Genomic DNA, 26,078 nt, shown 5'->3' with positions numbered 1-26,078 from the left:
ATCGGGACTTCCGATAGAATTCAGAATAAGATTCATATTCACTGCAATTAATCAAAGCGTCGAACATATTTGACACATCCCAGTTTGACTTTGTTCGAGAATCAAAGCACCTGATTCGAGACTGCCCTTCCACAGTCGGAACTGTGTGCGTTTTACTCACGTTTGATATTTTATCCGCAGTTGATGTGGAGTTGTGCAAACTGGAGACAATCGACACGGATATTTTCGATGTTTTTTACGATGATGTAAATCCGGTTCGAAGTTTTCCAGTCAGGCTGGAGTCAGGATACTCGGTGATCTTGAAATGTCAAAAAGATAATAATAAAAGGCTCACTTTCGTTCTGGGATGTCATGAAGGGAAATGGACCTCGTCTGTGCCTAATAAATGTGGTAAGAAAAGTCAGTCGAATGACAGTTTGCTATCACATTTTCTAACTTTATTTAAAAATTCATATGCACGGTATTCTTGCTAGCTAAAACTGTTATTTCAAATATGTCTTCTATTATAAAACTATGGCACTCATGTACGCCAGGATGGTTTTTATTTGCAAACTATTTCTTTTTGTATGCGGTATATTACATTGATTTCTTCTATTTAATTTGGCGCACATGCACATAATAGACTGAGCGCAATATTGGTTAAATTTTACAGAAGTACAATAAAATTTAAATGTATTTCTAGGAACTGCCATATTTTTAGTTAACTTCGTCGTCTCCGATCAAATTTATCTGTATTGCCCATCGCCCTATAGTACGGTGGAGGGCGTAATAACATGACATTTTCTGAAAAGGAGTGCAGGGGTGAAAAAAAGCCAAGGACCACTTTTACGGTGCGGCCTGATTTTTTCCATGCTGTTGAATATTTATACCTACTGTGTTATAGCAGCACGAACCCGCCTCTCTGTACCGTCTGCGTGTGTATATTTAAACCTTTTTATGGCCTGGGAGAGCGAAATATGAGTTCTTTCTGCAATTACTTGGTTGTTTTGGGCTGCTTCTGCAACCATTACTTCTTAGTTACATCTACGTCTACTTGAGTAGCTTCCGTGACTACTTTTATCACCTGTGGTGCTATCTTTGTGGATGCTGGACCGTATGCTGACAAGTCATTCAATTGGAACCGGCGCCAATTCAATACAACTAAGAGCCTTAATTAACCAACTTTTAATTAAAATTGTCAATTCCAAACAGATATGGATATAGTCGAACTCCATATATGTACATAATTTGCATTACCGTGTAACGCAAATACATATGAATCCGGCAATAATAAGGCATTGACATGAGAGAAGGAGTACAAATTTGATGGAAATTGCTCAGTGCTTTTAAATACCTATGAATAAGTGATGTGCACGGAATTATGAAATCCTTGTGCTGTGGCATGGGAAGAGTCGTAGCAACTGCAGACACCACATTGACTTACACTTCTTTAACAGACTGGTTTTCTAAGGGTATTGGGTACCTGCGTATGAAAATTCTCCATTGGTACAGATCCTAGTTTTTACGTATGACCAATGTTCCCTCTAAGCTGCAAACGTGCACAATTGCGCAGTGCTGACACGGTCTCTGCGCACAGAAAAACTAAGCTGCGCACAAAAAATCCGAAGTGATGACCTTTTTTTAGTCGTTACGCACTGTTGTCCAAGGGACCGCGCAGTGAGTTGGTGAGTGCGCGCAGACTCGTGAAAAATTAGAGGGAGCATTGCGTATGACCACCTATGCTCTGAAGTTACTCGTGAGTCATCTAATCGTCTCGACCAGGAGGTCCTCAGAATATGCCATGCTTCTCATATGAGTGTATAGACGGTATACATAATAGTTAGGGATATTGACGCTGTATTTCTTTTGTAATTGTGACATCTAGTTACTGCTACCAAAATTAATGCACACCCTGACTCCGCTTCTGTTGGTAGCTGCGATTTCTTTTCATGATTGTACCGTTTTAGTTGAAGCTACCTGCCCAGACGTACAAGCTCCAACGCATGGAGCAATTATTGTGGATCCTGCCGAGCACAAACCTCCATTTCACGTGGGAACCAGAATATCATTCAAGTGCGATTCCATTTATCGTCCCACCGGTGCACCATACATAACATGTCGAGAAGACGGAACTTGGTCGAGCCAACCATCAAAGTGTGAAGGCAAGTATTTCAGCCGTGCGCTCTATGGCGATTGTTTAGTCGCCATATAACAGTCACGTGGTTGTTAGAGAATGATTAGTGTCCTATATGGTGTGGACACAGCGAGACTGAACGGCTCACTGCATTTGGGTTGTATCATACTTTCCATTTGACCAGAGGCAACTGTACGGGCATTTTGACCACCTTGCCGAGCGCTAAACTCGATAAAACGGGCATCAATTGAAAGCTGCTGTTGTCCTGATTACGAAAATATAAATTTGATTCTGTTCATGGTCCTGGAACCCCCCACAATCAGCCTAGAAATTTGCATTGTGATCTAGTTTTGGCATTGTGACATAGCCGGACTGTCTGGCTCTTCTCGGCTTCACTCTCGTTTTGCCAGACAGAATTGGTGCGTCACGATGCCAAAACTCTATCACAATGCAAACTTCTAGGCTGATTTTGGGGGGTTCCAGGACCATAAACAGAATAAAATTCCTATATATATGACGGGCTGGCAGGGAAATTACTGCGGACCGCCAGCAGTGCACGAACCGTCGCTTGAGAACCACTTATCTAAAATTAAGTGACTGTGCGGGATAAAAAGGTGTTGTCTAGCAATATCAGTTTTGCAAAGAATATTACCAAATGACATGCGACGCGCACAGTTGAAATTCGGTTTTGCACAGAGTCCGGATGCTTGCTATTTCCGTCTTTGGATTTGAATGGTGGCGTGTTCGTAAGGAAACACCGAAAAAAGGAAGAGATATCAGCCAAACCTGGGGATAAATATGAGTTGGCGTGTGAAAAGAACAAGAAGATAAGAAAGACGATAACGTGCAAGGGAAAAGATAAATGGAAGCCGGCGGTGGACAGTTTTAGTTGCAATTAATTTCTCGTTTTGTGTATCGTGTGAATCATAAAAAGCAGATTTCAATTTAATGACAAATGGCGTTCAAGCATATACAATACCGTTGTATCGCTTATCGAAAGTCCAAGTTGTACTATCTTTATCATGGTCGAATGATACACTGGACCAAACTTGTGAGTCGAGCAACGCACTGTGCGCGAAAGCTGGATGTGAAGCATCACTCGACTTGCAGGTAGCTAGTTGATATAATAAAGCAGGTTGAGAGGGGACTATTCAAACTGTAGTGAGATAACGCTTTTTGCTCTATCAGTATGCTCTTTTTTCGGGAACCCTGTACAATTTCTCGGGTTTGAAATTGGCACCGGAATGGATCTTGCTCGTTGGTCACTGGGTTTTTGGGTGAAAGCCACTTTTGTTCGTGTTGAACCTGGTGTGTCCATTGGGGTTATTGCAGTGGTTCACAACCGGTGTGCCGCGACATACTAGTGTGCCAATCGGACTGCTCATCAGACGTGCCGCGAGAAAATGTGGTAAAACAAGGTTGACGTCTTAACAGGTCACCACTGTAAGATCTGTCCCAGCAGGGTGCCAGTAATCTTCCCGCGCAACCCTCTCCTAACCTCATTTCCCACGATCTTATATCGATAAAGTAGTCGGCGAAGCACGTGCTTTGAGAGATCGCCATTGTAGCGCCGTAGCGGGCGTGCTCGCTCAGAAGTCACAGAGTCGTATACAGTAGGCTTAGGATATTTTGGAAATGTAAAAAGAGGACACCGTCGCGTCGAATCCAATCGAGCACTATACCAGCGTGTCTTGCAACAAGTCGTTGCAGCGACCGCTACAACCACGCTAACCGATCATATCTGGGAATGGGTCTTTCTGGGATCTGGCCGAAAAATGACATTTTTTTAGTCAACCCAATAGCATTTGCCGCAAAAGTTTCAAGTTAACCCGTCTGCCATTGTTAATTTTGTAACGTGTAAAAAGCAGGGTTGTAACCAAGTCACAAGTCAATCTCACTTTTGTAGTTTTGACTCAAGTCAAGTCGAGTCATTTCAATTCACCACCGAGTCAAGTCAGCGAGCAGAGGGTCGAGTCCGAGTCATGGAATTATGACTCGAGTCCAAGTCATTGTGTAGACTGCTCAGTTTCCAGTGAAAGTCTTGGTAAACCCACTTTTTATAACTCACTTTGGTGATATCGAATGTTTCGCATTTATAATATACCAATTTTCCTCACTTTTAGCAGTTTCTGGTCGCATATTCAAGTACCAGTACCAACAGACGAAATCCCAATAGTGTGTTGGCTTCGGAATTACTATGAAATGTCGGTCTTGGCCGTCTGAGTCTCGAGTCAATGACTTGGTTCGAGTCATGCGCAATGACTCGAGTCCAAGTCGAGTCAATACACAGATTGACTCGAGTCGAGTCATTTCCGTGTTTTGAAAAAATGACTCGAGTCAAGTCGAGTCGTCAGAAAATCGTGACTCGAGTCATTATACAACCCTGGTAAAAAGTGTACTCGTTTTCGTATCTCAAAATTTGGTAACCCTATAATACGGCCTATTCTACAATAGCACTGTTTGTCATGTTACTCGAGTAGGTTTCCTGTATACTTGCACCAATTATCCGAGTGGTTTTGTTTGTAGTATATACTTATGCTATATGAGAGTCATTTGCTATCTTCGACAAGCTGAACGCATGCTTTCTTCCGTATAATGACTAACCGTAGTACGTGACCAGAGGAGACAAGAAATGTGTGCTAGGCTACTGTACGAAGCAGCTAATATCAGTACGTTGGCAATAGGGAATTTATCAATTAAATGCATATAAATCTGATACATAATGGTAATTTATACGATTCTGTTTATCTTTTGTTGCGAATATGATCACAATGCCTTATGAAGAGGCTGTCCAATTCAAGGTCGATCCTTCGACACAGAGCCCCATCGTGAACAAATACGATTGTATATTTCCGGCCATAAAAGTTACCATCGGAGCTAGGTGGCCCGGTAAATAGGATTGATAAAATACGCGCTTATGCACCCTGAACAGTTGAGCGGCAGTACAGCATACAATAGGGAGATCTAGTCGTGAGTATACCGCAGGCAAACGAACGAATACCGGCTGCTTCAGAAATCAGTAGTTTGTTTTTGTTTGAGGTATTCATGGTGTTTGTCTACTACTATGGTCATGGTCATTTACACCTGGCCAATTTCCTAATTTCTATTCCGTAACTGCCGACTTGTAGCACGACCAACTTTTAGGCTTTTTATGAGACACCACTTACACGGATGATACGGCGAGGAGGAGCCTAGATAAACCTCCAACACTTGGGCAGGAATTCTGGAGTCGACCTCGGTCTGACTCGAACCCACAACCCATTGGTGTTGTAGTTGTGGAATATACCACTACGCTATCTCGTCACTAGAAATCAGCAGTCATTTAACTTTAAAGAAATGAAGCTAGTACTGTACCGGGATTGCTTTGGAATAACGACAAATCAGCATACAAGCTCCATCAAGCTATTCGCCTATTTGCTCATATCAACGTTGCAAAGTCATGCTGGTAAGCATCATTTGATTCCCCTTATCGTTTTGCTTTTGGCAATGGCCACTCTGGTAGCGCGGTAGACGCTGTCACGCAGGAACGATCGTCCTATTTCTCGCTGTTGCGTATCCGACTGAATGATACCTGCTCTATGCCAACGACAATTGAATGGGCCCGCATTGACTTGCAGGCTGGGCGCAGCATCCTTGTGGTACCGTTGGCCGGTTTCCGTGTGGCGATGGGGCATGCATCTCTGTTGCCAAAGTCTGCAACGGTGTCCGTGATTGCCGAAGAGGGGTTGACGAAATTGATTGCGGTAGGTTTCAATGGTTTAGGTTTTGCTGAGTAAAGTTATATTGTCGTCACTGTGTTGTGCCGATAGATAATAGGTTATCCTTTTATTCCTTTACACTCGATATGCTCACTTGCTCACACGTCGTTATCGTTAACTGATAGCGTCTACCATAAACCACCAAGTTATATTAATATAAGCGCACAATGTGATGTTGCAGGGGCCAGAAGAACGTGCCGCAGGGACGTATTTATAGCAAACTCTAATCGCTACGCTTGCCGAAAATCTTGCACCACAGACGTTGACTGCCGCGGTGCAAGAAAAAGGTGTGTCTGTGATAATGAATGTGGGAAGAGCTGCATATATCCAGGTTAGATTCATAAAACTGTGTTACAGCAAGGACTGCAAATTGAATTTATGAATTTGCAATTTGTTGGGTGTAGCACAGGTACTCAATGTAATTGCTGTGTATGCCTGATAAATTGAAATTCATTCCTGCGCAAAATCGTTGCTTCAATAAGCATTTGCGAAGGTATTCGAGAAATGCAGCAATACAGCCGATATAATCAGAAAGCATTTGCCGCGATGCGAGCAGGTCGATGCGACGTCAGACCCATTGTGTTGGACGCATCAGACCAACTGATCAGAGATGCCACTGAGATATTTTGGAAAAACCCAGATTTGGACGTTAAAAAAACCCAGATTCTATATTTCACTCAAATTTCTATGATATAGCTGTAAAACAGTGACTGAGAGTCATCAATGACAGTTATACGGACGTAGAAGAAGTTTTAGCCATTGAAATACCAACAGTTCATTTTCATACTATACATGTTGCTCAGTTAAATGAGCAAATCCATCGAAATATGATGTTTTCCTCTCGACACATTGCTACCAGGCATTCGGTATGGGGGGGGGGGGGTCAATACGTAGTGTATTATATATTCGTAATGTTAGTAACAATCCTAACCCCCCTCCATCGTTAGGATGATTTTAGGGTAGTTCCAGTGACTGCGATCTGGCCAGATAGATTGAAAATAGCTTTCGGTTCATTAAACCTGGGACAAACACTTTTATCTGGGATGTTTAGTCGAAAAAGAAACTACCAAATCATGAAATTAAGAGTACATTTGAATTTAACAAACCCCTCTCCCTCTGAATAACTGGCCCGGTTGCCCAAACTGTCTCTCTTTGAGTGTCCCTGTTGAAAGTGAATATACTTTGATGTCAACATGGTAAATTAGTTAGATCAACATTTGGTCTTTTCATGAGCAATAATTGCATACTTTACAGCAGTTACATGCTATTTACTGACACACAACGAATTTGTTGCAGCGCTGGCATTCAAGTCCTAAATCATTTTGAAATGTCAAACAACTGCTCCAGAGTTGCCCTGTGAACATGACTTTCTGCGACCTATTTTCAGTAATCAATGAAGCTCTATCGCATCAAGCCCAAGACCTCTCATTTTATTGGTAAACGGGTCTCTTTAGACTCTGCCGTTTCAATCACAGTGGAATCCGTCGACATTATAAGATCTTACTAAGCTAATAATCAATTTTGCGCCGTAAAATTGACCTGACAAACATGATGTTGAAAAAAACCCAGATTTCAAGCACAAAAACCCAGAAACCCAGGTGATGCTCGAAAAACCCAGGAGTGGCATCTCTGCAACTGATTGCATGCGCGCTTTCACGTTTGTAATCATCTGTTACGTGTGTTAATCCGTGTCTGCTAGATAAACTTGTGCTTCCGAATTGTCCCAAAATGTCACTCGTGAATGTGTAGTTTAAATAGTTATTTACACAGCGCTGAATGACGTTCTCCAATATTGATGCAACAACAGATTCTCAGTGGCGCAAATTCTAATTTTATTCGATTCGTTTCAATGCGAACCTTCTATACCAGGGGTGGGCAAACTACGGCCCGCGGACAGCATGCGGCCCGCAACACCTTTCTGTGCGGCTCGCAAGAGTCTAAAGAAACTTATTAAAATATTGATAAAATACGTACCAAAAATCGAATTAATGCAGGGACTTGATTAAACTTCTTCTTAGTATATTTCACCATGATAATTCTTAGGCGGTGGTTCTCAAACGGAGGGGCGTGAAAGCATCTGAAGGGAGGCGCGAAATTTGTCTCAATTGAAAAAAAATTTTGCGCATTGCGCGATTTACATCCAATTATTACTCTGTATTTAATCTGAATTTCATATTTGAAACAGTCGTAACCTTCCATGCCATCAAACTATTCGTTAGGCTTGCTAGCTTCCTGGTTGCGATTAGTGATATGACGATAAGGGGGGACACGGGACAACTGACAATCATCTCTATAGTTTTGAAAAATTGGTTATCGAGCTACACCAGCCTATGAAATCTTGCCACTGTTTTTGACGCGTTTACTATATCATCAATAGCAATGTTTGTTTTGTTCTAAATAAGCATATATATTATCTCCATGTCGTCACTGTATAATCAAATACCAATATTTAGTTTTGGTTTATAATCCCAATTTTATATAGTCAGGGATATCTAGAACTTCTAGAGTTCTAGATATCCCTGATTTAGTGCGGCCCGCGAATGGATTTAGATGTTGAACGCGGCCCGCGAGCTCAAAAGTTTGCCCACCCCGTTCTATACTACAATAAATTGATTGGCGCTAGTGCACCAATATTGAATATCAAACCATTGGGTATTTGGTATAACTATAAAGGCGATGCAATATTCGCTGACTTGCTGCTGTTTCACTTGAATACTCACATGATTTCACGATAAAATTCGACTGTATGGTCTGATAATAAAGAGCGCAGTGCCGGTATCAAAATGTCACATTAGTACCCACTACCCATCCAAAATTGCGCATTGGCGCCTGATGCGATAACCTAAACCTAAACCAATTATAAACGCCATAAATTTGGATATGTTCCTGGAGATCACTGATTGGTAACCATCATGTTGTTGCGGATCAGAAAGCACTCTGACTCAGAGGTGGTCGGGAACGAAGTACTTGTACTTTTTTATGGTACTCAAGTAGTTTTTCTCTTATTCTGGAGCTCATTCAAGTAGAACTAATTTTTCGCTACTTCAACTTTGTCATATTTTGTTATTTGCTTACTTACTTTTCGCTATTTACAGTTTGTGAAGTAGAAGTATTATGTTCTTCCAATAAAAGAGAGATAGAGATAGAGAATGAGACAGATAAATGTAGGGACTTTCATTGTGGAGTACCAACAATAATAATTTAACTAACACAAAAGTTAAGGAAAGTTCATAATTTTCAACGTGCTTCGTGCAGAATAGATGTAGAATGACAAGTAAATTTTCATTAAAAATTCCATAACATTATCTGAATTGGAGCTCTGGGGTGAACAAAAGTTAAGAGCCGTTTCTCCAAAGTGAAACCATCATTTGCAATCCACGATGCGGTCAAACCCAACTGTTTGTATCGTCTGAAGGGCTCAGGTCCCGCTTTTTACAGCCCATGAGAACGCATTTACAACCGCTTCTCACAACTACCTACTTACTTGAGTAGATTTTAGCGTCGCTCCTTCTACTTCTACTTGAAGTAGTTTTAGGATGCTTTTAAAATGTCTACTTGTACTCGTACTTCAGCACATTTTAGCTTTTCTACTTCTACTTAAGTAGCTTTATTGACTACTTTGACCACCTCTGAGATCATAGTACACAGTACACTACACCCAGATCGGTCTTGGAGATGTGCAGTTTATTTTGCAACATAATTCACTTGTTATATACAACACTAGTGTACACTACCTATTTACGGTATCCCTAAGAGTGCGGTTTTGTGCCAAAAGTTTTCAAATCTAATGCCGAAAGCACCCCACTACGAACGCAAGGCCTGTTTTCACCACCACTACGAACGGCAAGGGTTTCGGCAATTATTTTGAATAACTAGTCACTTGGAACGGAGACGTGATTTTGACAACCGTGATTGTCAAACCTGCGCCGAAGCTATGTCTGTGCTATAGTGCAGGGGTGGGCAAACTTTTGAGCTCGCGGGCCGCTTTCAACATCTGAATCCATTCGCGGGCCGCGCTATATAAAATTGGGATTATAAACGAAAACGCAATATTGATATTTGATTATATACTGAGGACATGGAGATAATATACGTAAGTGCTTATTTACAACAAGCCAAACATTGCTTTGATTATATCGTACACGCGTCAGAAACATATAGTGGCTAGATTTCATAGGCAGGCGGACCTCAATAACCAATTTGTCAAAACTATAGAGATGAAAGTTGGTTGGCCCGATTCTTAGAACAGGATTGAAATTTAAATCTGTGAGCAGCGATCTGTTCATAGATTTACTAATTCCACTTTTGGTTCAGTTCGAGGTCACACAATGCTGACAGCATCATAACCATGTTAGGTTCAAACACGCTTCTACTATGTGTAGATAAAATATAAATACCCCAATTCTACGCATACAAACGAATCTACCTAAGACACGCCCGAATCGTTTTTTATAAACACTGAAATAATTAAAAATGGAGTGGCCGATCTGAAATCTCAATCGTGATTCAAATTATATCAATCCCGTTGCAGCTATCCTGTTGTGATATTAAGTATTTACCTTAGATCAGTGATTCTCAAACTTTTTATGATGGTGAAAGAGTTTGCGCTCCCTTATCGTCATATCACAAAGCGCAACCAGGATGCTAGCAAACCTAACGGGTAGTTTGATGGCATGGAAGGTTACGACTGTGGATGAGAGATTTTCAAATATATAATTCAGACTAAATGCAGAGCAATAACTTTGAATTGGATGTAAATCACGCGGAGCGCGAAAATTTTTTCAGTTGCGCTCAGCTTCGCGCCTCCCTTCAGATGCTTTCACGCCCCCAAGGGGGTCGTGCCCACCAGTTTGAGAACCACTGTCTTAGAATTATCATGGTGAAATATGCTAAGAAATAGTTGAACAAGTCCCTGAATTAATTCGGTTTTTAGCATGCCGCCCGCATGCCGCCCGCGGGCCGTAGTTTGCCCACCCCTGCTATAGTGCATTGGGGTTCTATACATGCTCGATAGGAAAGGTTTTGATAGTTGGAAATCCGGCATCCGAAAAGGTTGGGAACCACTGATTTAGAGGGTGCGTGCCAATCATCAACACTAAAATAGAACTGTTTTTCACAGTGCAGAAAATTCATGGAATTGTCTCACAACCCTGTTACAGATAACTAAAGATTCAAATGAATTTGCGGACTTCTCGTAGCCAATGAAATTTGTGCTGACCCTTAGTAGGGTTGGAATATTCCATTACATATATGCATATTTTCTTAATCAATATCCATCCATGTTGTTACATCGTTCACCAGGCAAAATCTGCCTTGACGAACCACCAGTGGTTGAACATGGCCGTTCCATAGTCAAACGTGTTATTCGTGGCAAACTTCGATCTACTACCGGAAGCTACAGATATTCTGATGTCGCTACATACGAGTGTGATGTTGGCTACAAATTGTTGGGACCTAGACCACGATGCACCGCAAGAGGAATTTGGTCAGATGAAGCGCCGGTGTGCGTAGGTGATAATATTTTGATTGATTGTACGCTGATTATTATGAGTGAATGCTACAGCAGATTTTTAGATGATTTATTGAATCGTAGGAAAGCAAGTGGGTATTTGGTCTGTGTGTCTTAAAAATTTGAGCGTGATCGATGGCAGGTACTAAAGATGCCCTTAAAGTGCCCTCCAGACTTTTCACTTGACCATTGTGGCATCATCTGTATTCACTGCATCACAGTAGATCTGTGACATCACAACATTGCTGAAAAAATTTGGCCCCTTTTAATTTCCGTTTGGCCTGTTTGAGATTTCATCCCAATTCCAAACTACTCATATGAACGTAATATGTAGACCAACATATTTTGATTCACTAGCCACCAAGCCTGGTATTGAGCTTGTCAGAAAATGACATAACAGTCTTTTGTGATGAAGGCAAATCTCTTCCAACTATAGTATTTGGAAGCCCGCCAATACTTAGAATATCATTTCACAGACATAACTTGCCGAGCTGATGTTCCAATCGTTCGTCATGCAGTGGATTACCGTATATTGAGAACCCAATCTGGCTTGACCCTGGAACATCTTCACACCTACACAAGTCCCATGGTGGGAGATGAAATTGTCTACCTATGCGAAGATGGATATCGCCTTGTGGGAACACTTCCCGTCTGCACGCCTGAACTACAATTCACCGAGTTTACGGCAAAATGCGTTGGTATATGAAGTTAAAGAATCAAATCTCAAAGCATAATATTTCTTCTACGTCGTGGCACCTGAATCTTCTTTTCCATTTTCAAAAAGTCGTGTAGTTAGTTATGATCAAGCCAAATTGGGTAGTGGAATCTCTCAAAATATGTTATAATTGTCTTCTCCTGTTCTCTCTGAAGTGAGGCTACAATTGTGTGTTATACAGAATCTTATCAATAAATATCAATATTCCCAGACTACCAGTCTCTGACTCTCTAGTACTATGATGCGACATCAGGAAACATGCTGATATTATTTGATCTCTAGTAGCTAGCAGTAGTATCAACTTGATATTATTGGCTATAATATAATCAATCTGGCCCGGTGACGATGTCAGCTTATTTCAGGCAGTAATCTTTTACAGTGTTATGCTATCATGAACGCAACGCTGATCTGATAAGAAAATATGGTCTCCATTGCGGCCAGGCATGCAACTCCTCATCCGACTGTCCGCAAGGGGACGAGTGTATATGTGTAGATCCTTGCGGCAGAAATTGTGCTAACACAAGTAGGCATGTTTTGGGTATGGTTTTATGAACCTGAAGCTATAGATCGTTGACTTTGTTTGGCACAGATGCAGACTGTCCCGCCGCCCCGGATGCGCCTAATGCGAGTATGACCTATGAAGGTGCTGGCCTCGGCAAAACTGCGAGGTACCGGTGCTATAATGGATTCTATTTGGAATCTGGGCGGTTGTCACTCCATTGCTCTAGCTCTGGGACTTGGCTAGAGCAGCCACCAGATTGCCGACGTAAGTTGAATTCACGAATTTAATGAGAAGGATTGGTGCTATTGAGTAATCGATATACGTCAGTACCGGCTAGTGCACTCAATTGCACCAAGACTTGTGTCTTCGAGCACAATTTTCTACCGAGAGAGATGTTGAGAAGTGGTCAGTAACAAAGTACATCTTGGTTTTCTGAGTATTCAGTACTTTCCGAGTACTTCCGACACCTATTTAGTGGTATTTTCCGAGTACCTTTGTACTTCAACTTGAAGCAGTTTTGAGATGTCTTGGAACTTGAGTAGAAAGTTATGTCATTGCTATGGAGCGATTCCAACTTTTACAATTTTTTTACAACTTCCAGCACCTTCCTAAATACTCAAAAGTTATGTAGTATGGTTTTACGCTGTTTGGAGGAATATTATATTGCAACTTCCCTTCATTTTTTCATGCAACTCTTTGCAACTCTTCGATTTCCCATGCAACTTTTTTATGCAACAAAACTTTTTACTGGAAATATTTGGCACTATATGTAAATATACCGCTTGATTATTTCACTGTCGTTTAAATTTGAGGTCCTTTCTGATTTGACATACATTCCGTTAGACCGCCGAAAATGATATTTTCACCGAGTCAAATTCTTCAGGCTATTGATGTTGTTGAAGTCGCCAACATTGAGTTTTGCTACAGTGCCTTGGATACGCAACGATTCGAGTAAATCACACCCTAATAATTTCGAGAAACTTGCCCATATATGCAACTTTTTAGTGCAACTTATGTAAAAAATATGTGCAACTTTCCACGGATTTGACTGCAACAAAAACTTGTCCTAGTCAATACTTCTACTTCTAATTAAGTAGCATCGGTGACTACTTAGACTACCTCTTCAGATATTCAAGTATATATTCGTTTTAAAGGTATCAATTAGAATTATGGCATGATAATTCATGTCATGTTGAAGGTGTGGCTTGGCTGTCAGATCGTGAGACGGGCTTTCTAAAGCAGGGTTTCTTGACCCTTCTGATCTTGCGGACCGGTAACATTCCAAAATAGATTTTTCCGACCGGTGAGCTTTTCAGAAATCAAAATCAACCCTGAACGACCCAGTATGCAACTCTAAACAAGAATTTGAAAGACACTTTAATTTGATGAGTATTTTGCTGCTAAGGGTTTGTACACCTGTTATTTGAATTTTGAAAGTTCAGTAAGGCAAAGTCCTGTTGAATCAACCAGCTCGATTTTGATTGTTGGGGTTATTTTGATGGAATGGGACTTTGATGTTTGCCTGATTCTATTATATGATCAAATGTCTCTAAATTTCGTCTTTTCAGCTTTCACATATTACTGGTCTAGAACAGTGGTTCTCAACCTTTTTGACCTCGCGGACCATCAAAACTTCAAAACAAATTTCGCGGACCCGTAAACAATCAAAATTCGAAATTAACCCTAAATTTAATCACGACTCAAAATTAATGTTGTAAACGTCATTTAATGCTGTTTTTCGACAGTACATGTTTATGCGTGATTCTATTGAAGTTTATGCAACACAAAGTCCTCACAAAGTGCTCACAAAGTCCTGTCAAAGACCACTAACTTAATCGTGATTGTTCAGAATCCTTTGAAAGGAATGAGATATTGTTTGCCAAACCCTATAATACTGCTAGTATTGCTTGATTGCAATGTCAAAATTTGACAACGCTTGTTTAAAAGTCTTCCGCAGCTTTCACATATAACTTTTCCGAAACGAGTCGTAGGCTACATTTAAACAGTTTGGTGCAAAACTTTCAGCATTATGACATAGGATGTATCGAAAGCACATCATGAACTCTTTCACATTGAGAAACCTTCCTAAATTTCTAGATCAGTATAAAATTCCGTGTTTCATTTTTATAATCCGGCATAAAAATATGGGCCTGACCGCTGTGGCAACGCTCTCATGGGAAGCGCTGAATGAGAAAGAAAAACATGGTGCACTGCACGTGGATTAATAGGTGCTCACGCAATTGTATGCTTTATTTTCCAGCTGTGACTTGCGGCCGCCCATACAGCAGCATACAAGCGACTCACGGTTATGCTATTGGCAATAATCGGTCTTTTGGAAGCAATGTAACATTTGAATGCACCGGCAATCGACGACTTGTAGGCTCGCGGACGAGGCAATGCTTGGGCGATGGCGTTTGGAGTGGCTTCTTGGCGGTATGCATTGATCCAGGTATGGCAATCGGACAAAGATTTGACTTGTTTGCTGATTTACAGACTTGTTCAAATTTGCGTACATTGAAAAGTTACTTGGATTTATAACATATGTTGTCTAAGTAGACACTGCTGGTACTCAAGTAATAGTAGTTGTAGTAGTATTAATTCTGTTAAATTCTGTAGTCTATCTGAAGTAGTGCCTTCCAAGGCAGATTACAAAGTGAATTGGTACACTTTTTCTCAGATCTCAATCCAAAATCTATGTAACTGCTCCTAACGTAAGGAGAGTTATTGAAACCACTTTTAATTGAACTCAAATCCCACGATCGATCCTGCCAAATGATGATCCGTCGATAAATGTTGAAATGATGTATTCGAATGAACGACGTAACAAATGAATGTCCCAGATGCAGCAAATAAGGTTAGTCGTGGAATTAGGTTTTAAAATAGTGGTCGCCTGCGGTTATGGAAGACAAGCCTAAATAATAGAAACGCATGTCAGTAACTGGAGAACACATAGGAAACAAATAACAACTAACAGCGTACCAACTCAACGTAGCTAACACATAGTACCAACGACAGAACCGAATAAACTAAAGGCGGCGGCCAATCAACATATATAAAGAACTACAATTGCGGTGCCTAATCAATTACTGATTATAATTACTACACTCAACACTGCAAATTACTGCAGTAACAATCTATTCAAGGTACAGTGCGCTTTGGTTACATAAATAGATCTCTATACTGCCACAGCTTTGCCACTTAACCCGATGCGAAATTTCTGGCACGATTTCTTCACTGTTATGCAGCACCGGCAGCATTGAGATTTATTTATGCAGCCAGAGTACAATGATGATAATTTGAAAAATCATTTAGCTGCAGTTCCATTACTGTGACTTTCTGAAAAAATGGATGTGGCAAACACTTTTTTCGAGGTTTTATCTTCAATTTGAGATCAAGTCATATTTAGAGCACATTGCTCCGTTAAACGAACAACATCAATAAGACTTAAATGCCCATTCAATCTCTATACCGTTTTTATTTTTACCATCAGTGAATCTGCATGTTTTTGCCAACGATTGTTATTATTATTGCACCAAACAGCACATGGTGGTGGCGATAATTTGGAATTTTCAGTATTTGAAAGTACTCCGTTTATTACATTATCAGTATCCATTTATTGATATTTTCATAATTGCAAAACACCACAAAACTGCGATACAATGAAAAGATAGGAAGGTGTTGAAACGACTTGGAGTAGTCTTTCTGATCAGACACCCACCTTGGCCAGTCGAAATAGTCTCATCACAGAGACATACTTACAAATGTATATATCATTTTGCAATGTAGATGAGGAAGTTGACTGCCATCACCCAGGCGTTCCGATAAATGGCCGTCTGATTGGCTCGGATTTCAGTGTTGGTGCGTCCGTCAGGTTTGAGTGTGACGAACATTATCTGATGTATGGGTGGCCAGAGCAAGTATGTACAGAGTATCGAAGATGGAGTGGAAATGGAGCCCCGCTGTGCAAATGTAACTTTGATTCATATAATAATTATATTATATGGTATTGTAATAGAATGTAGGCTGACAGCAATAGCAAGATTTTGTGTTCTGGGTTTAATAGGACAGTTTGAGATTGAAAAGTCGCAGCGTGCCATTGCAGATACCCGATTGTTAATAAATTTGGATAATGCTGCAATGCATCACGATTCATGCTTCTTAACTCGTAAGATTACTCAGAATGTGTTACTCAAAGCAACATCTTTTCAAGTCTCGTGTTCATGTTTGTTAACACAGTTCACAAAGAGATTTATTCGCGATCGCTAACGATTTCCTTGTCCGTGGTCCAATTATACAAACATTTAGTTTATTTCTATTGCACAGTGTACCTTTTCCCCTTGTAGATAGAACACTGCACACTGAATAGCAAGCACTGCGCCAATGCAGTTTTTGTTGACGTTTGTGTTCGAGAAAGTAACGGTATGTTTTTAATGAGCAGGCACTGAAAGGATAGCACTGCATTATTGCATTTTCTTATTGGTAGTGGTGTGGGAAATAGTAGCAGTTTTTATAACTCATGCTGAAGCCGGCACTGTAATTCAGTGTACTTTGTAGATGAATTTGCTTTCACGTTTGCTCACATTTTTCAACTGTGCCAAAGCTATAACAGAGCTTTTTGTGATATGTTCCGTAAACGGAATTCAATCTAGACATCATGTCATAAGTTGCATAACATTAGTTGCAATAGTTTTTAGTTGCAACAATTAGTTGCAACAATAGTTCCTTTAATTACTAAAATTAGCTTTCCTTAGTTATTGTTATGCTGTCATTTTGTGTGTATTATGACTGGCCTGCAATCATTCGACTTTGAATTACAGACTTCAAATATCCCGTGAGCGAACCTGAATCGGTTGGCATACTTACGTCTGCCATCAGTCAAATGCCAGCGCAGAATTATCGTCAGTTTGGTCGAACTATTGATGTCAATGACGATGCTCAAATGCATGAGATATTTTTTGTCATTGATGTATCAAAAAGTATTGTAAAGTATGACCTTAAAGAGGAAATCGACTTTGCTGTGGCTCTTGTTAAAAAGGTGAGTTTGATATCAAACTGGGAAAAATAGCTGAAAATTCGCAAACATATCTTTGAATACTAACAGATGTATTGCTTTCAGTACTACATTCATTAGAGTATAATTTAGTTAACTCGAAGACGTTTCGTGTGCCATGGAACCAATGTTCCCTCTAATTTTTCACGAGTCTGCGCAAATACGCCAACTCACTGCGCAGGCCCTTGGACAACAGTGCGCAACCAGGACCCCCCCCCCCCCCCATAGGGTGATAAACCGAACTTGCCCCCCCAGACCCCCCTCAAGTTACACGCTTTTCACCGCTACTAATCATCTATGTCCGGTATTCGTTTAGTGGGCGTTGCGGCGAAGCGCGAAAATTTTCTATAATTCATGATCAAATCGGTAAATATTATCGGGAATTGCATATATTGCTATCAATGTTAATCCTGTCCCTGGTCACGTAATCACATTTACAGGTAAAGCTGATCGAGTGAGATTTGTGGGAAAAGGTAGGACACCTAAATATAATTAAACATCTTCGGGCTTACCCGTTGGTATAATGACTTCCTTACATCATGCTATTTTGTGACCTCCTATCTGCTATGCCAAAAGATATTGAAATCTGGACATAAGTCACTTTGATTCCACTGCGACGATATGGTGACATACTATGGATTACTAGAAGACAGACATACAGCACGAGAACGCACTTGAAATCAATACATGCGATCAATGTAGGCCTATCGCGTTAAAACACTGTTGTGACGTCTTAATACCGGCAATGCACTCATTACTATCAAGACATACAGTCAGATATAATGATACGAATATTCAAGTATGATTGCAGCAAGAACAAGATCAGCGTATGACCTTATCGACAGAAGATACCCGTTCAAACGAATCGAATAAAATCACAAATTTGTGCTGCTGAGAAGCTGATCCAATGCAACGCCCTACAGTGCATATAGTTGCTGCATTTCCTGATCAACGTTTGCAAAGGGTTGGATTTTTTCAACAATATTGGTGCTTGTACTTGCATATTCTGCATCCTATATCACCTCACCATACGGGATCAGATTCGCCTGATGGAAGTGATGACTTCGAAAATTCGCGGCATGTAATTGCACAGTAAATCTTACACAATATTCATGCCACGCGGAGAAGACTATTCGTTAGTTTCTCGCAGTTAACTTCGAGCTAGCCCATTGTTATTTATAACTTTGTTAAACCATGTTATTTCGCCATTCCCACAAAGGATTGCGCTATTGATATGATATCAGTATCGATCACGCGTACGATACCATAGTAAAAGAAAAATCTATTTTGTGAGTCGCACACGATTGCAAATTCTCATTGCTTCGCGAAGCGCAATATTTTCCTTTTCGGGCCGCACTTGTAGGCCTACCTCGGTTTCAGACTTCAGTGATAGCACTATTTACCCGTGGCAATGTTCCCTCTCATTTTTCTCGAGTCTGAGCGCCTGCGCGGTGCCTTGGACAAGAGTGCGCAACGATTAAAAAAAAAGTCATCACTTCGGATTTTTTGTGCGCAGCCTAGATTTTCTGTCACAGAGACCATTTCAGCACTGCGCATTTGGGCACGTGCGCAGCTTAGAGGGAACATTGCATGGAACAATCATCAACGGCATAATAATATTAAGCAGAGATTCAACTAAAAAACCAATTTGTCAAAGTATGATCTAAAAATAACGGCAGATGAAGTCAGCTGTAGTAGTAAAGTGACAAAGGTCGTCATGCCACAGGTAATGCGAGAGAACCAAATCATATACCATGCAGTAAAATGCGTGGAGAAACGCGTAATAGTACATATCAATGAAATAATTCAAGATTGTAAAGGATCGTGTTCTGCCAGCGTAAATTTGGATTATTTAGTTTAATAATAATCGATGACTCCACCACAGATTTGTAAGAATATCTGCCTTTTGCAATCACAGTGGACATGGTGCAATTTTAATCAATCGAATATGCTGGATTGTTCATTCCATCTTAACCAATAAAGAATTGAATGCTATGAGTTGGCTATAAGAACCAGAGTTGAACACATTTCTACACTGACGAATGAGCTCAGTGCGATCGATTGACACCTTACCATCTTTTCATTGTATCGCAGTCTTTGGTGATTTGAAATGATGAAATTCTTGATAAAACTGATACTGATAATGGGACACGCTGATTAACACACCTTGTAAATTTTGACACACGCTACTTACCCAGTTCAGACAGTCGCAAAGAGGCTCAATACACATGCACATCCCAGCTACCGACCAGCACGGTGGCATTGGAGCTCATGTATAATATTACTTTTCTGAAGAGCAGGAAAAACATTTGAAAGTTTCAGGGATGAGCGGGCTTGCAGTGAACAATAGTCAAGTTCAATTGGCGCACAAAATGTCTTTGGGTTGAATAAATTATACTGCAATTAATGTAGTTCTGAGAGCAATGTTCTAGTTTGGTACTGCCAGTCACATATTAAATAATATGTGCTGTGTACGGTACTTGTGGTTTGCGTGTCTTCTATCGGGTGCTAACATTCAGCCAGGGATATCTAGAAGTTCTAGATATCCCTGCATTCAGCATTCGTTTATTGTTGTTTTCGTCGATTCAATACAACATAAGATTTTGACACAATGAAAAAATTGAATAAGGTAAGTCAATATGACTCCTTCCTTTCTTGTCAATTCATGTGGTATATTGAATCGATGAAAATTTATTACAAAATGATTCTACTTTTGTAAGAAATTGTCTCAGGACTATTATAATCAGTGTCAAATGATTGGGTCACGTTTTTCCAATGACTTGACTTGACTAGAATCGCATCCCTAAAATTACCAGACTTGAGTCAGTCTCAGCATATGAGAAATATGAAATGACTCGTCACTTGGAGTCTAGTTTTGTAGTAATTTTTCAAGTCATCAAATATTGTACATCGTGAAGTATTGTAAGCTTCTATATCGTACCAAGACATGACCACTAGGGTTGTTCAGATTTGAAAAATTGTCAGGAAACTTAGATGCTTGTGACCCAAATGATGGTTTAGTACATAGAAACACTTTTATGAGCAATTTTGGTCTTCTTCATCGTGATCTTCCATCCCCGAAAAGCCCCCAAAGATCCAAGGGGCATTTCTCCTTACTACTGGATCTGTAATGTTGACCATGTCACCAGTTTATAGCTTTTGTGACGTTACCAGTTGAATCAGCACTACTCCTTTATTTACTGGATTATATGTTCGTCTAGGACAGTGGTTGCCAACCCGGGTTGTGGGTATGTGAAACCTTTTAAATTTGCAGCATGAATGATAGCCTGATTTATGATTTTCTAAGCACAAGTAAGTCATCACGTCATAAATTTCTACCCAATTACAGTCGAATTAGCGATTGTTAAGACATATCAAATCTATTTCAAGTGAAAGTATAGAAAAGCAACTCAAAGTATTCCGAGTTCGAACGGACGTAATCAACACATATTTGCTGCACTGAAATGTGAGTGACAAAATTGACCATCTTTACTCGAATTTGCAGATGAAATTCTTCAGGAAATATCTGAAATATGCGATCATGATCTTTGCCACCAAGCCGAAAATGCTCCTGTCTCTGCAAAGCGATGATAGTCCGAAATCTGACGTTGTGATCGATAAATTGTCGTCGTTGCTGAATGAAGGTCGATGTCGAACACGCCAAATTTACATGCATTGAAAAGTCAAATGTGTCCGCACCAGAAATGTGTTCACTGCTTATTACTCCAATAGTTGTCTTTTATATTCAGTACTTTGTGGAAGATTATCGAAAAATAGCGCTGCGTCGGAATATCATTCTACTTGAAAAGTAGTCTTTAAAATTTGTAGATATTGGTGGCAATCGCTGGAGTGTAAAAGGTGGAACGGGCACAACGGCAGCACTACAATTGCTGAAGAAAAAAATATCACTTGCAAGACGGCAAAGTAGGAACACTGTCAAAACCCACATATTCATGTTTACAGATGGTAAGTTTGTGCCGAGTACATATAAAATATATCTAAAATGTCGGCTCTATCCATGAGCTCATGATGACTAATTGTAGCGATACTTTCGTAAATCCTTGTTTCCGCACTAGCAGCAGTCTTTACACCAGGGGTCGCCAACACGCGGCCCGCGAGGTCATATTTTGCTGCCCGCGACCTGATTTTGGAATTTCGGAAGAACGCTTGGTAAAGCGTTTTGAAATGCAGAAATTGACTTCAGTTGAAACATATTGTTGTTGTTGTTCAAAGTAAGCTACTCTCCCATTCCCAATATCACTATTTGTCACTAGCTGATACGACTTCGGCGATGGAAATGTCATCATCATTGGTTTATTAGCAATTTTATCAGTTCAATACACCACAAAAAATGCGATACAATGAATAGACAGGAAGATGTCGAAGCGACTTGGATTAGTCTATGGAATCAAACACCCACCTTGGCCTAGGCGATGTAAAGAGGAGGCATGCAAACTGAATGAAATTAAAGAAGACAGTATAGAAAACGAAATAGCGACAAGGATAGGGCGGCATGTCATGGGAGGCGAGATCGATAAGTCAGTCGTGGTCCGGTAATCTTGAGGATGGACTGTATTTATTTATTATTTTAATCATTTAATAATTTATAATCATTCCATGGAGGAAGAATTTGCCGATATGAATGGGCATATTGCCTTGACTTGCCAAGACCGAGGCGCTTAGAAAGCGACTTCGGGCTTCCCAAAACACCAAGCTAGTTTTCCAGCAAGTACCATATCTAGCTAACCCCAATATCGCTTCTTTAGTCCAGGGGGGCCAATCTGCAACAGCAGAAGGAAAATTATGCGGCCGTCGACACTCCTGTCGATTAGGATGTGTTGGCGGCCGTCAATAGGCAAATTAAATTTACGAATTGACTCCCTAATTAATGAGAGGTTTGAATTATTCTTGAAATTTTCTTCGCGCTCGGCGCGGTTCAATGTGAGTGGATTTTTGATTTTAATATAGTAGCATCCTTTGTGATCTCATCTGCACAGTACAGATGCGAACAGCAGAGGAAATTGATGCGCCCCATAAAGAAATACCAATTTGTAATCGTGCCTTTGAGAAAATCCAATATATTTCCACTATACTCACAATCCTGAAGGGATGTCAAGAAATAACAACATGCAACAAAGAGGATTAGGCTAATAACAATCGGCCCACTCAAAGATGCAGCACAGTATTATAACTTCACTGAATTTTCAAAGACACCCCCTGTATCAACTCTATCGGTGAATTTGAGCACACTGGCTTACAAAGGATAAATATTTAATAGTAATATGTGAAACTATACTTGTATTAATGACGAAATTCACTCAAGAATATGAACACATTTTCGCGCGACCAGACAACGAATGCCTATGCTTATTCATAACATAACTACTCGCGATTTGGGTGCGCACTGCGCATAGTAAGCCGATATCAGTAAATAGATTAGTCGGGAGTTCACCGGCAATGGACATGGGCAGTTTAACGTGGGTATTTGGCCTCCAGTAGTTCATTACGACTATGCACTGGAATGCGGCCGTAGCCAACACAAGTAATCGAAATGCGGCCGTGAATAGCAAAAAAGGTTGGCCACATCTGCTTTGTATAGTTGCTGACGAGTGTTGTCAGGTATCGTGTGGAGCTCATAGCTAAAAATAGAATGAAAGCAATGATCATCATTTTTTTGTTGTAGGCTATATGTATGTCTTCAATAGCCTAAAAATATTATTCCTTTTGCAGTAACTATGCCCGTCGCCCATGTTAGAGAGAACAGTGTTGTAATGACGTAGAGTTATCATAACGTGGCTGTTAAACTATGCATTTCCTATTTTATCTCGATATTGAAGACATGCGGCCCACGGCCTCTACGAATTTTGAAAAGTGGGCCGCGACCCGTTTTGAGTTGGCGACCCCTGCTTTATACCAATGATATTAACATCATCATATTACATATGATATTAACTGTTCCCCCTTTCGTACCACACCGTTTGCTGATGATACCTGGCTTTTTTCATCTGATACTGTAAGCAACCGGCAAAGTACTGCGCAGAGTGAACTCATTCAAGTCTCCCAATGGCTTGCTGCCAACAAACTGAAATTAAATACCGAGAAATCTGTGATTTTGCTCTTCAATACTGATAACTTTACTGTGAATTTAAATAAAAACTGTATTTCCCTTTGTGACTCTGCAAAATTTGAATTTGAAATTGAAAATCTGAATTTTTCCATCACCTTATCTCCTATTACTGACTCCCTATTGTCCCACACCGAACTTTCATTGTCTTTATTATGCTGAGCAGAATTTATTTATCCCATCTAATTGCAACCAAATTTATAAAATAATATCTGTATTGGTGAATGCAGGCCATTGTAGGGTGTGATTAGACAAGTTGACCCGACCCAGAGTGATATCGATCTCACCCTGTCTCCATGCCTTACACCGTTAAGCTCCCTGTTATTATTTCATGTGCCAATGTTATTTTTTTCGGCAATCAAATAAATATTTCTCTCTCCCCCTCATCTCATGTTTCCGCAGTTGTACTCAATCCTCAACTTTCACCTCATTAAACGAACTGTATTCTTGTCGAAATTTTACAACAGTAAAAGTACTTATTATTTTGTGGAGCTAATTTTCATTATTTCTTGAGTAAAGTACTGTTTAGGTAACCATACCACAGGACCAGATCCAGTCGCAGAGCGGAAAAATATTCAGAGTGAGTTCGATCCAACAGTAGAGGTGAGTTTGATTTTGGAAACTGAAATGATTTTCTTGGGTGCTGCCTGGTTCAACGGTAGTTCGTCATAGGAGTAAAAGTTTGTGATTAAGGCTGGACACAATAATTCTAATACTAGAATCTGAATCGAGTATTTATTCCAGGGGTGGCCAACTTGCGGCCGTAGAAGGAAATTTGTGCGGCGGTGGACATGTGATTCAATTAGTAGGGGAGATGTGGTGCCGATGAGACACTGGGACCGAAAATACTTGAATAATTCTCTGTGATAATCCCAGCCAAATTGAGCAAAATAGTTTGACCAACTAATCACTTAACAACAGAAACACGCCTACATATATAGAGGCTGTAAATCATCTTTGCATGTGGTGTTTTATCGCTATTACAAGGTATTCGAAAGTCAACATGTGGATTTTACGGTAGTATGTATGTGGCAATAATTTTGTAAGTTTCGGCGGAAATCAAAACATGATTTTATCCCAACATTTGAGTTGACATAATCAATTTTATTCTTGAAGGTGGCGACGAAACATTCTTCATTGGCATGCTGTAGCTTAGATTATAGCACACAACAAAACAAGTTGAAAAATCTGAGTTTTGAGCGTATGTCTCATAAGTCTCATGGCCATGTGCCATTGGACCCACCGGATGGGGACCGAGGTGGGGACCGATGATACGTTCAAGCAACAAGTTTTAAACGTTCACAAATATTTTTTGGAAAAAAATATTCATGTATCCATATTTTGTGTTACGATTGTTGATACACGCTGTTCTTTTGAATTCTGTACTAGTTGCTAACGATTACCCCTGAAAATATTCGGGTTCATTTCAATATAAATATACTGTTCAATTGTATATTGAAGTTCTGTACCTCCAAGAAGCTGTCGATATAAACGTCCGCGAAAGGTAGAGCTCGTATCAAAGTGTTGAGACAGCAAAAGATCCGCTATTGTCGGCTGAAGATTTGGGGGCCAGAAATCATTTTGCAATTTTTGATCCATCGGTACCACATCTCCCCTATGTGTTGGCGGCCATCGACATGCAATTTCAATTTACGAATTGACTCCCGATTTCTTGAGACATTTTGATTAATCTTGAAATTTTCTTCAATGTATCTTCATTTTCCGATTTTTATATAGTAGGGCCCCTTGCAATTAGAGCCCCACATTACAGATACCAACAGCAGAGGAAAATGATGCGACCTGTTGTGTTATATATATCAGTGAGGTGTCTACCTTCTCTTCATTTCCGCTAGTAATCATTTCATGCGTTTGTCTATCAGTTAGTTCATCATTCTGGTGTAGGGCGTTCTGAGAGTAGCATGTGTTTCCTGATGTACTTCTGTTTCAATGTTTATATTCTTTGTAGCATAGTCTACACTTTTAGTGAATAAAAGCCTAGAAAGCTGTAGGTCTATTGGTGGGTTTTCCTCGCAAGGTCTCGACACGACCCATATAGAAATACCAACTCGGAATCGTGTACTCCTCACCATACCGACAATCCTGATGGGAGGTCAAGGAATAACACCATGCAACAAAGTGACTAATAGCGATTGGCCCACCATGCATCATCGTTTATAACCCTAAATTTTAGAAATCACCCCCTACATCAAGTCTACCGGTGAATCTGATCACATCCATGGGCGGAGAAAGGATAAATGTTCGATAGTAATATGTAAAACTACTAATGTTTATGACGAAATTCATTTG

At 40.3% G+C, this 26,078-nt stretch overlaps 2 protein-coding genes across 5 annotated transcripts in view; both read left to right on the top strand.

Annotated features, from left to right (window-relative positions):
- Nucleotides 1-3,089, top strand: part of LOC145458630 (uncharacterized) — a 46,919-nt gene extending 43,830 nt beyond the window's left edge. Inside the window, exons 28-30 of the mRNA XM_080337055.1 lie at nt 181-390; nt 1,947-2,141; nt 2,810-3,089. Coding sequence (XP_080193181.1) covers nt 181-390; nt 1,947-2,141; nt 2,810-3,012 — 608 coding nt within the window. The 3' untranslated portion in view covers nt 3,013-3,089. The remainder of the gene's footprint in view (nt 1-180; nt 391-1,946; nt 2,142-2,809) is intronic.
- Nucleotides 3,090-4,991: 1,902 nt separating this feature from the next.
- LOC145458635 (complement C2-like) overlaps nt 4,992-26,078 on the top strand; it is a 52,110-nt gene continuing 31,023 nt past the window's right edge. For 2 of the 4 annotated variants that reach the window (XM_080337066.1, XM_080337064.1), the window contains exons 1-13: nt 5,025-5,558; nt 5,731-5,856; nt 6,053-6,202; nt 11,173-11,382; nt 11,857-12,078; nt 12,475-12,618; nt 12,685-12,861; nt 14,858-15,046; nt 16,384-16,566; nt 17,415-17,632; nt 21,153-21,291; nt 21,476-21,613; nt 24,301-24,374. In XM_080337066.1, coding sequence (XP_080193192.1) covers nt 5,450-5,558; nt 5,731-5,856; nt 6,053-6,202; nt 11,173-11,382; nt 11,857-12,078; nt 12,475-12,618; nt 12,685-12,861; nt 14,858-15,046; nt 16,384-16,566; nt 17,415-17,632; nt 21,153-21,291; nt 21,476-21,613; nt 24,301-24,374 — 2,079 coding nt within the window. In that variant the 5' untranslated portion in view covers nt 5,025-5,449. Of the gene's footprint in view, nt 5,559-5,730; nt 5,857-6,052; nt 6,203-11,172; nt 11,383-11,856; nt 12,079-12,474; nt 12,619-12,684; nt 12,862-14,857; nt 15,047-16,383; nt 16,567-17,414; nt 17,633-21,152; nt 21,292-21,475; nt 21,614-24,300; nt 24,375-26,078 lie in introns of all 4 variants that reach the window. The other 2 variants (XM_080337068.1, XM_080337067.1) reach the window with 2 other exon arrangements.

This window comes from Botryllus schlosseri, chromosome 16, assembly GCF_051294905.1.
Source record: "Botryllus schlosseri isolate E-star chromosome 16, Bs_hap1, whole genome shotgun sequence".
NCBI lineage: Eukaryota > Metazoa > Chordata > Ascidiacea > Stolidobranchia > Styelidae > Botryllus > Botryllus schlosseri.
This window is presented reverse-complemented; position numbering and strand designations above follow the sequence as displayed.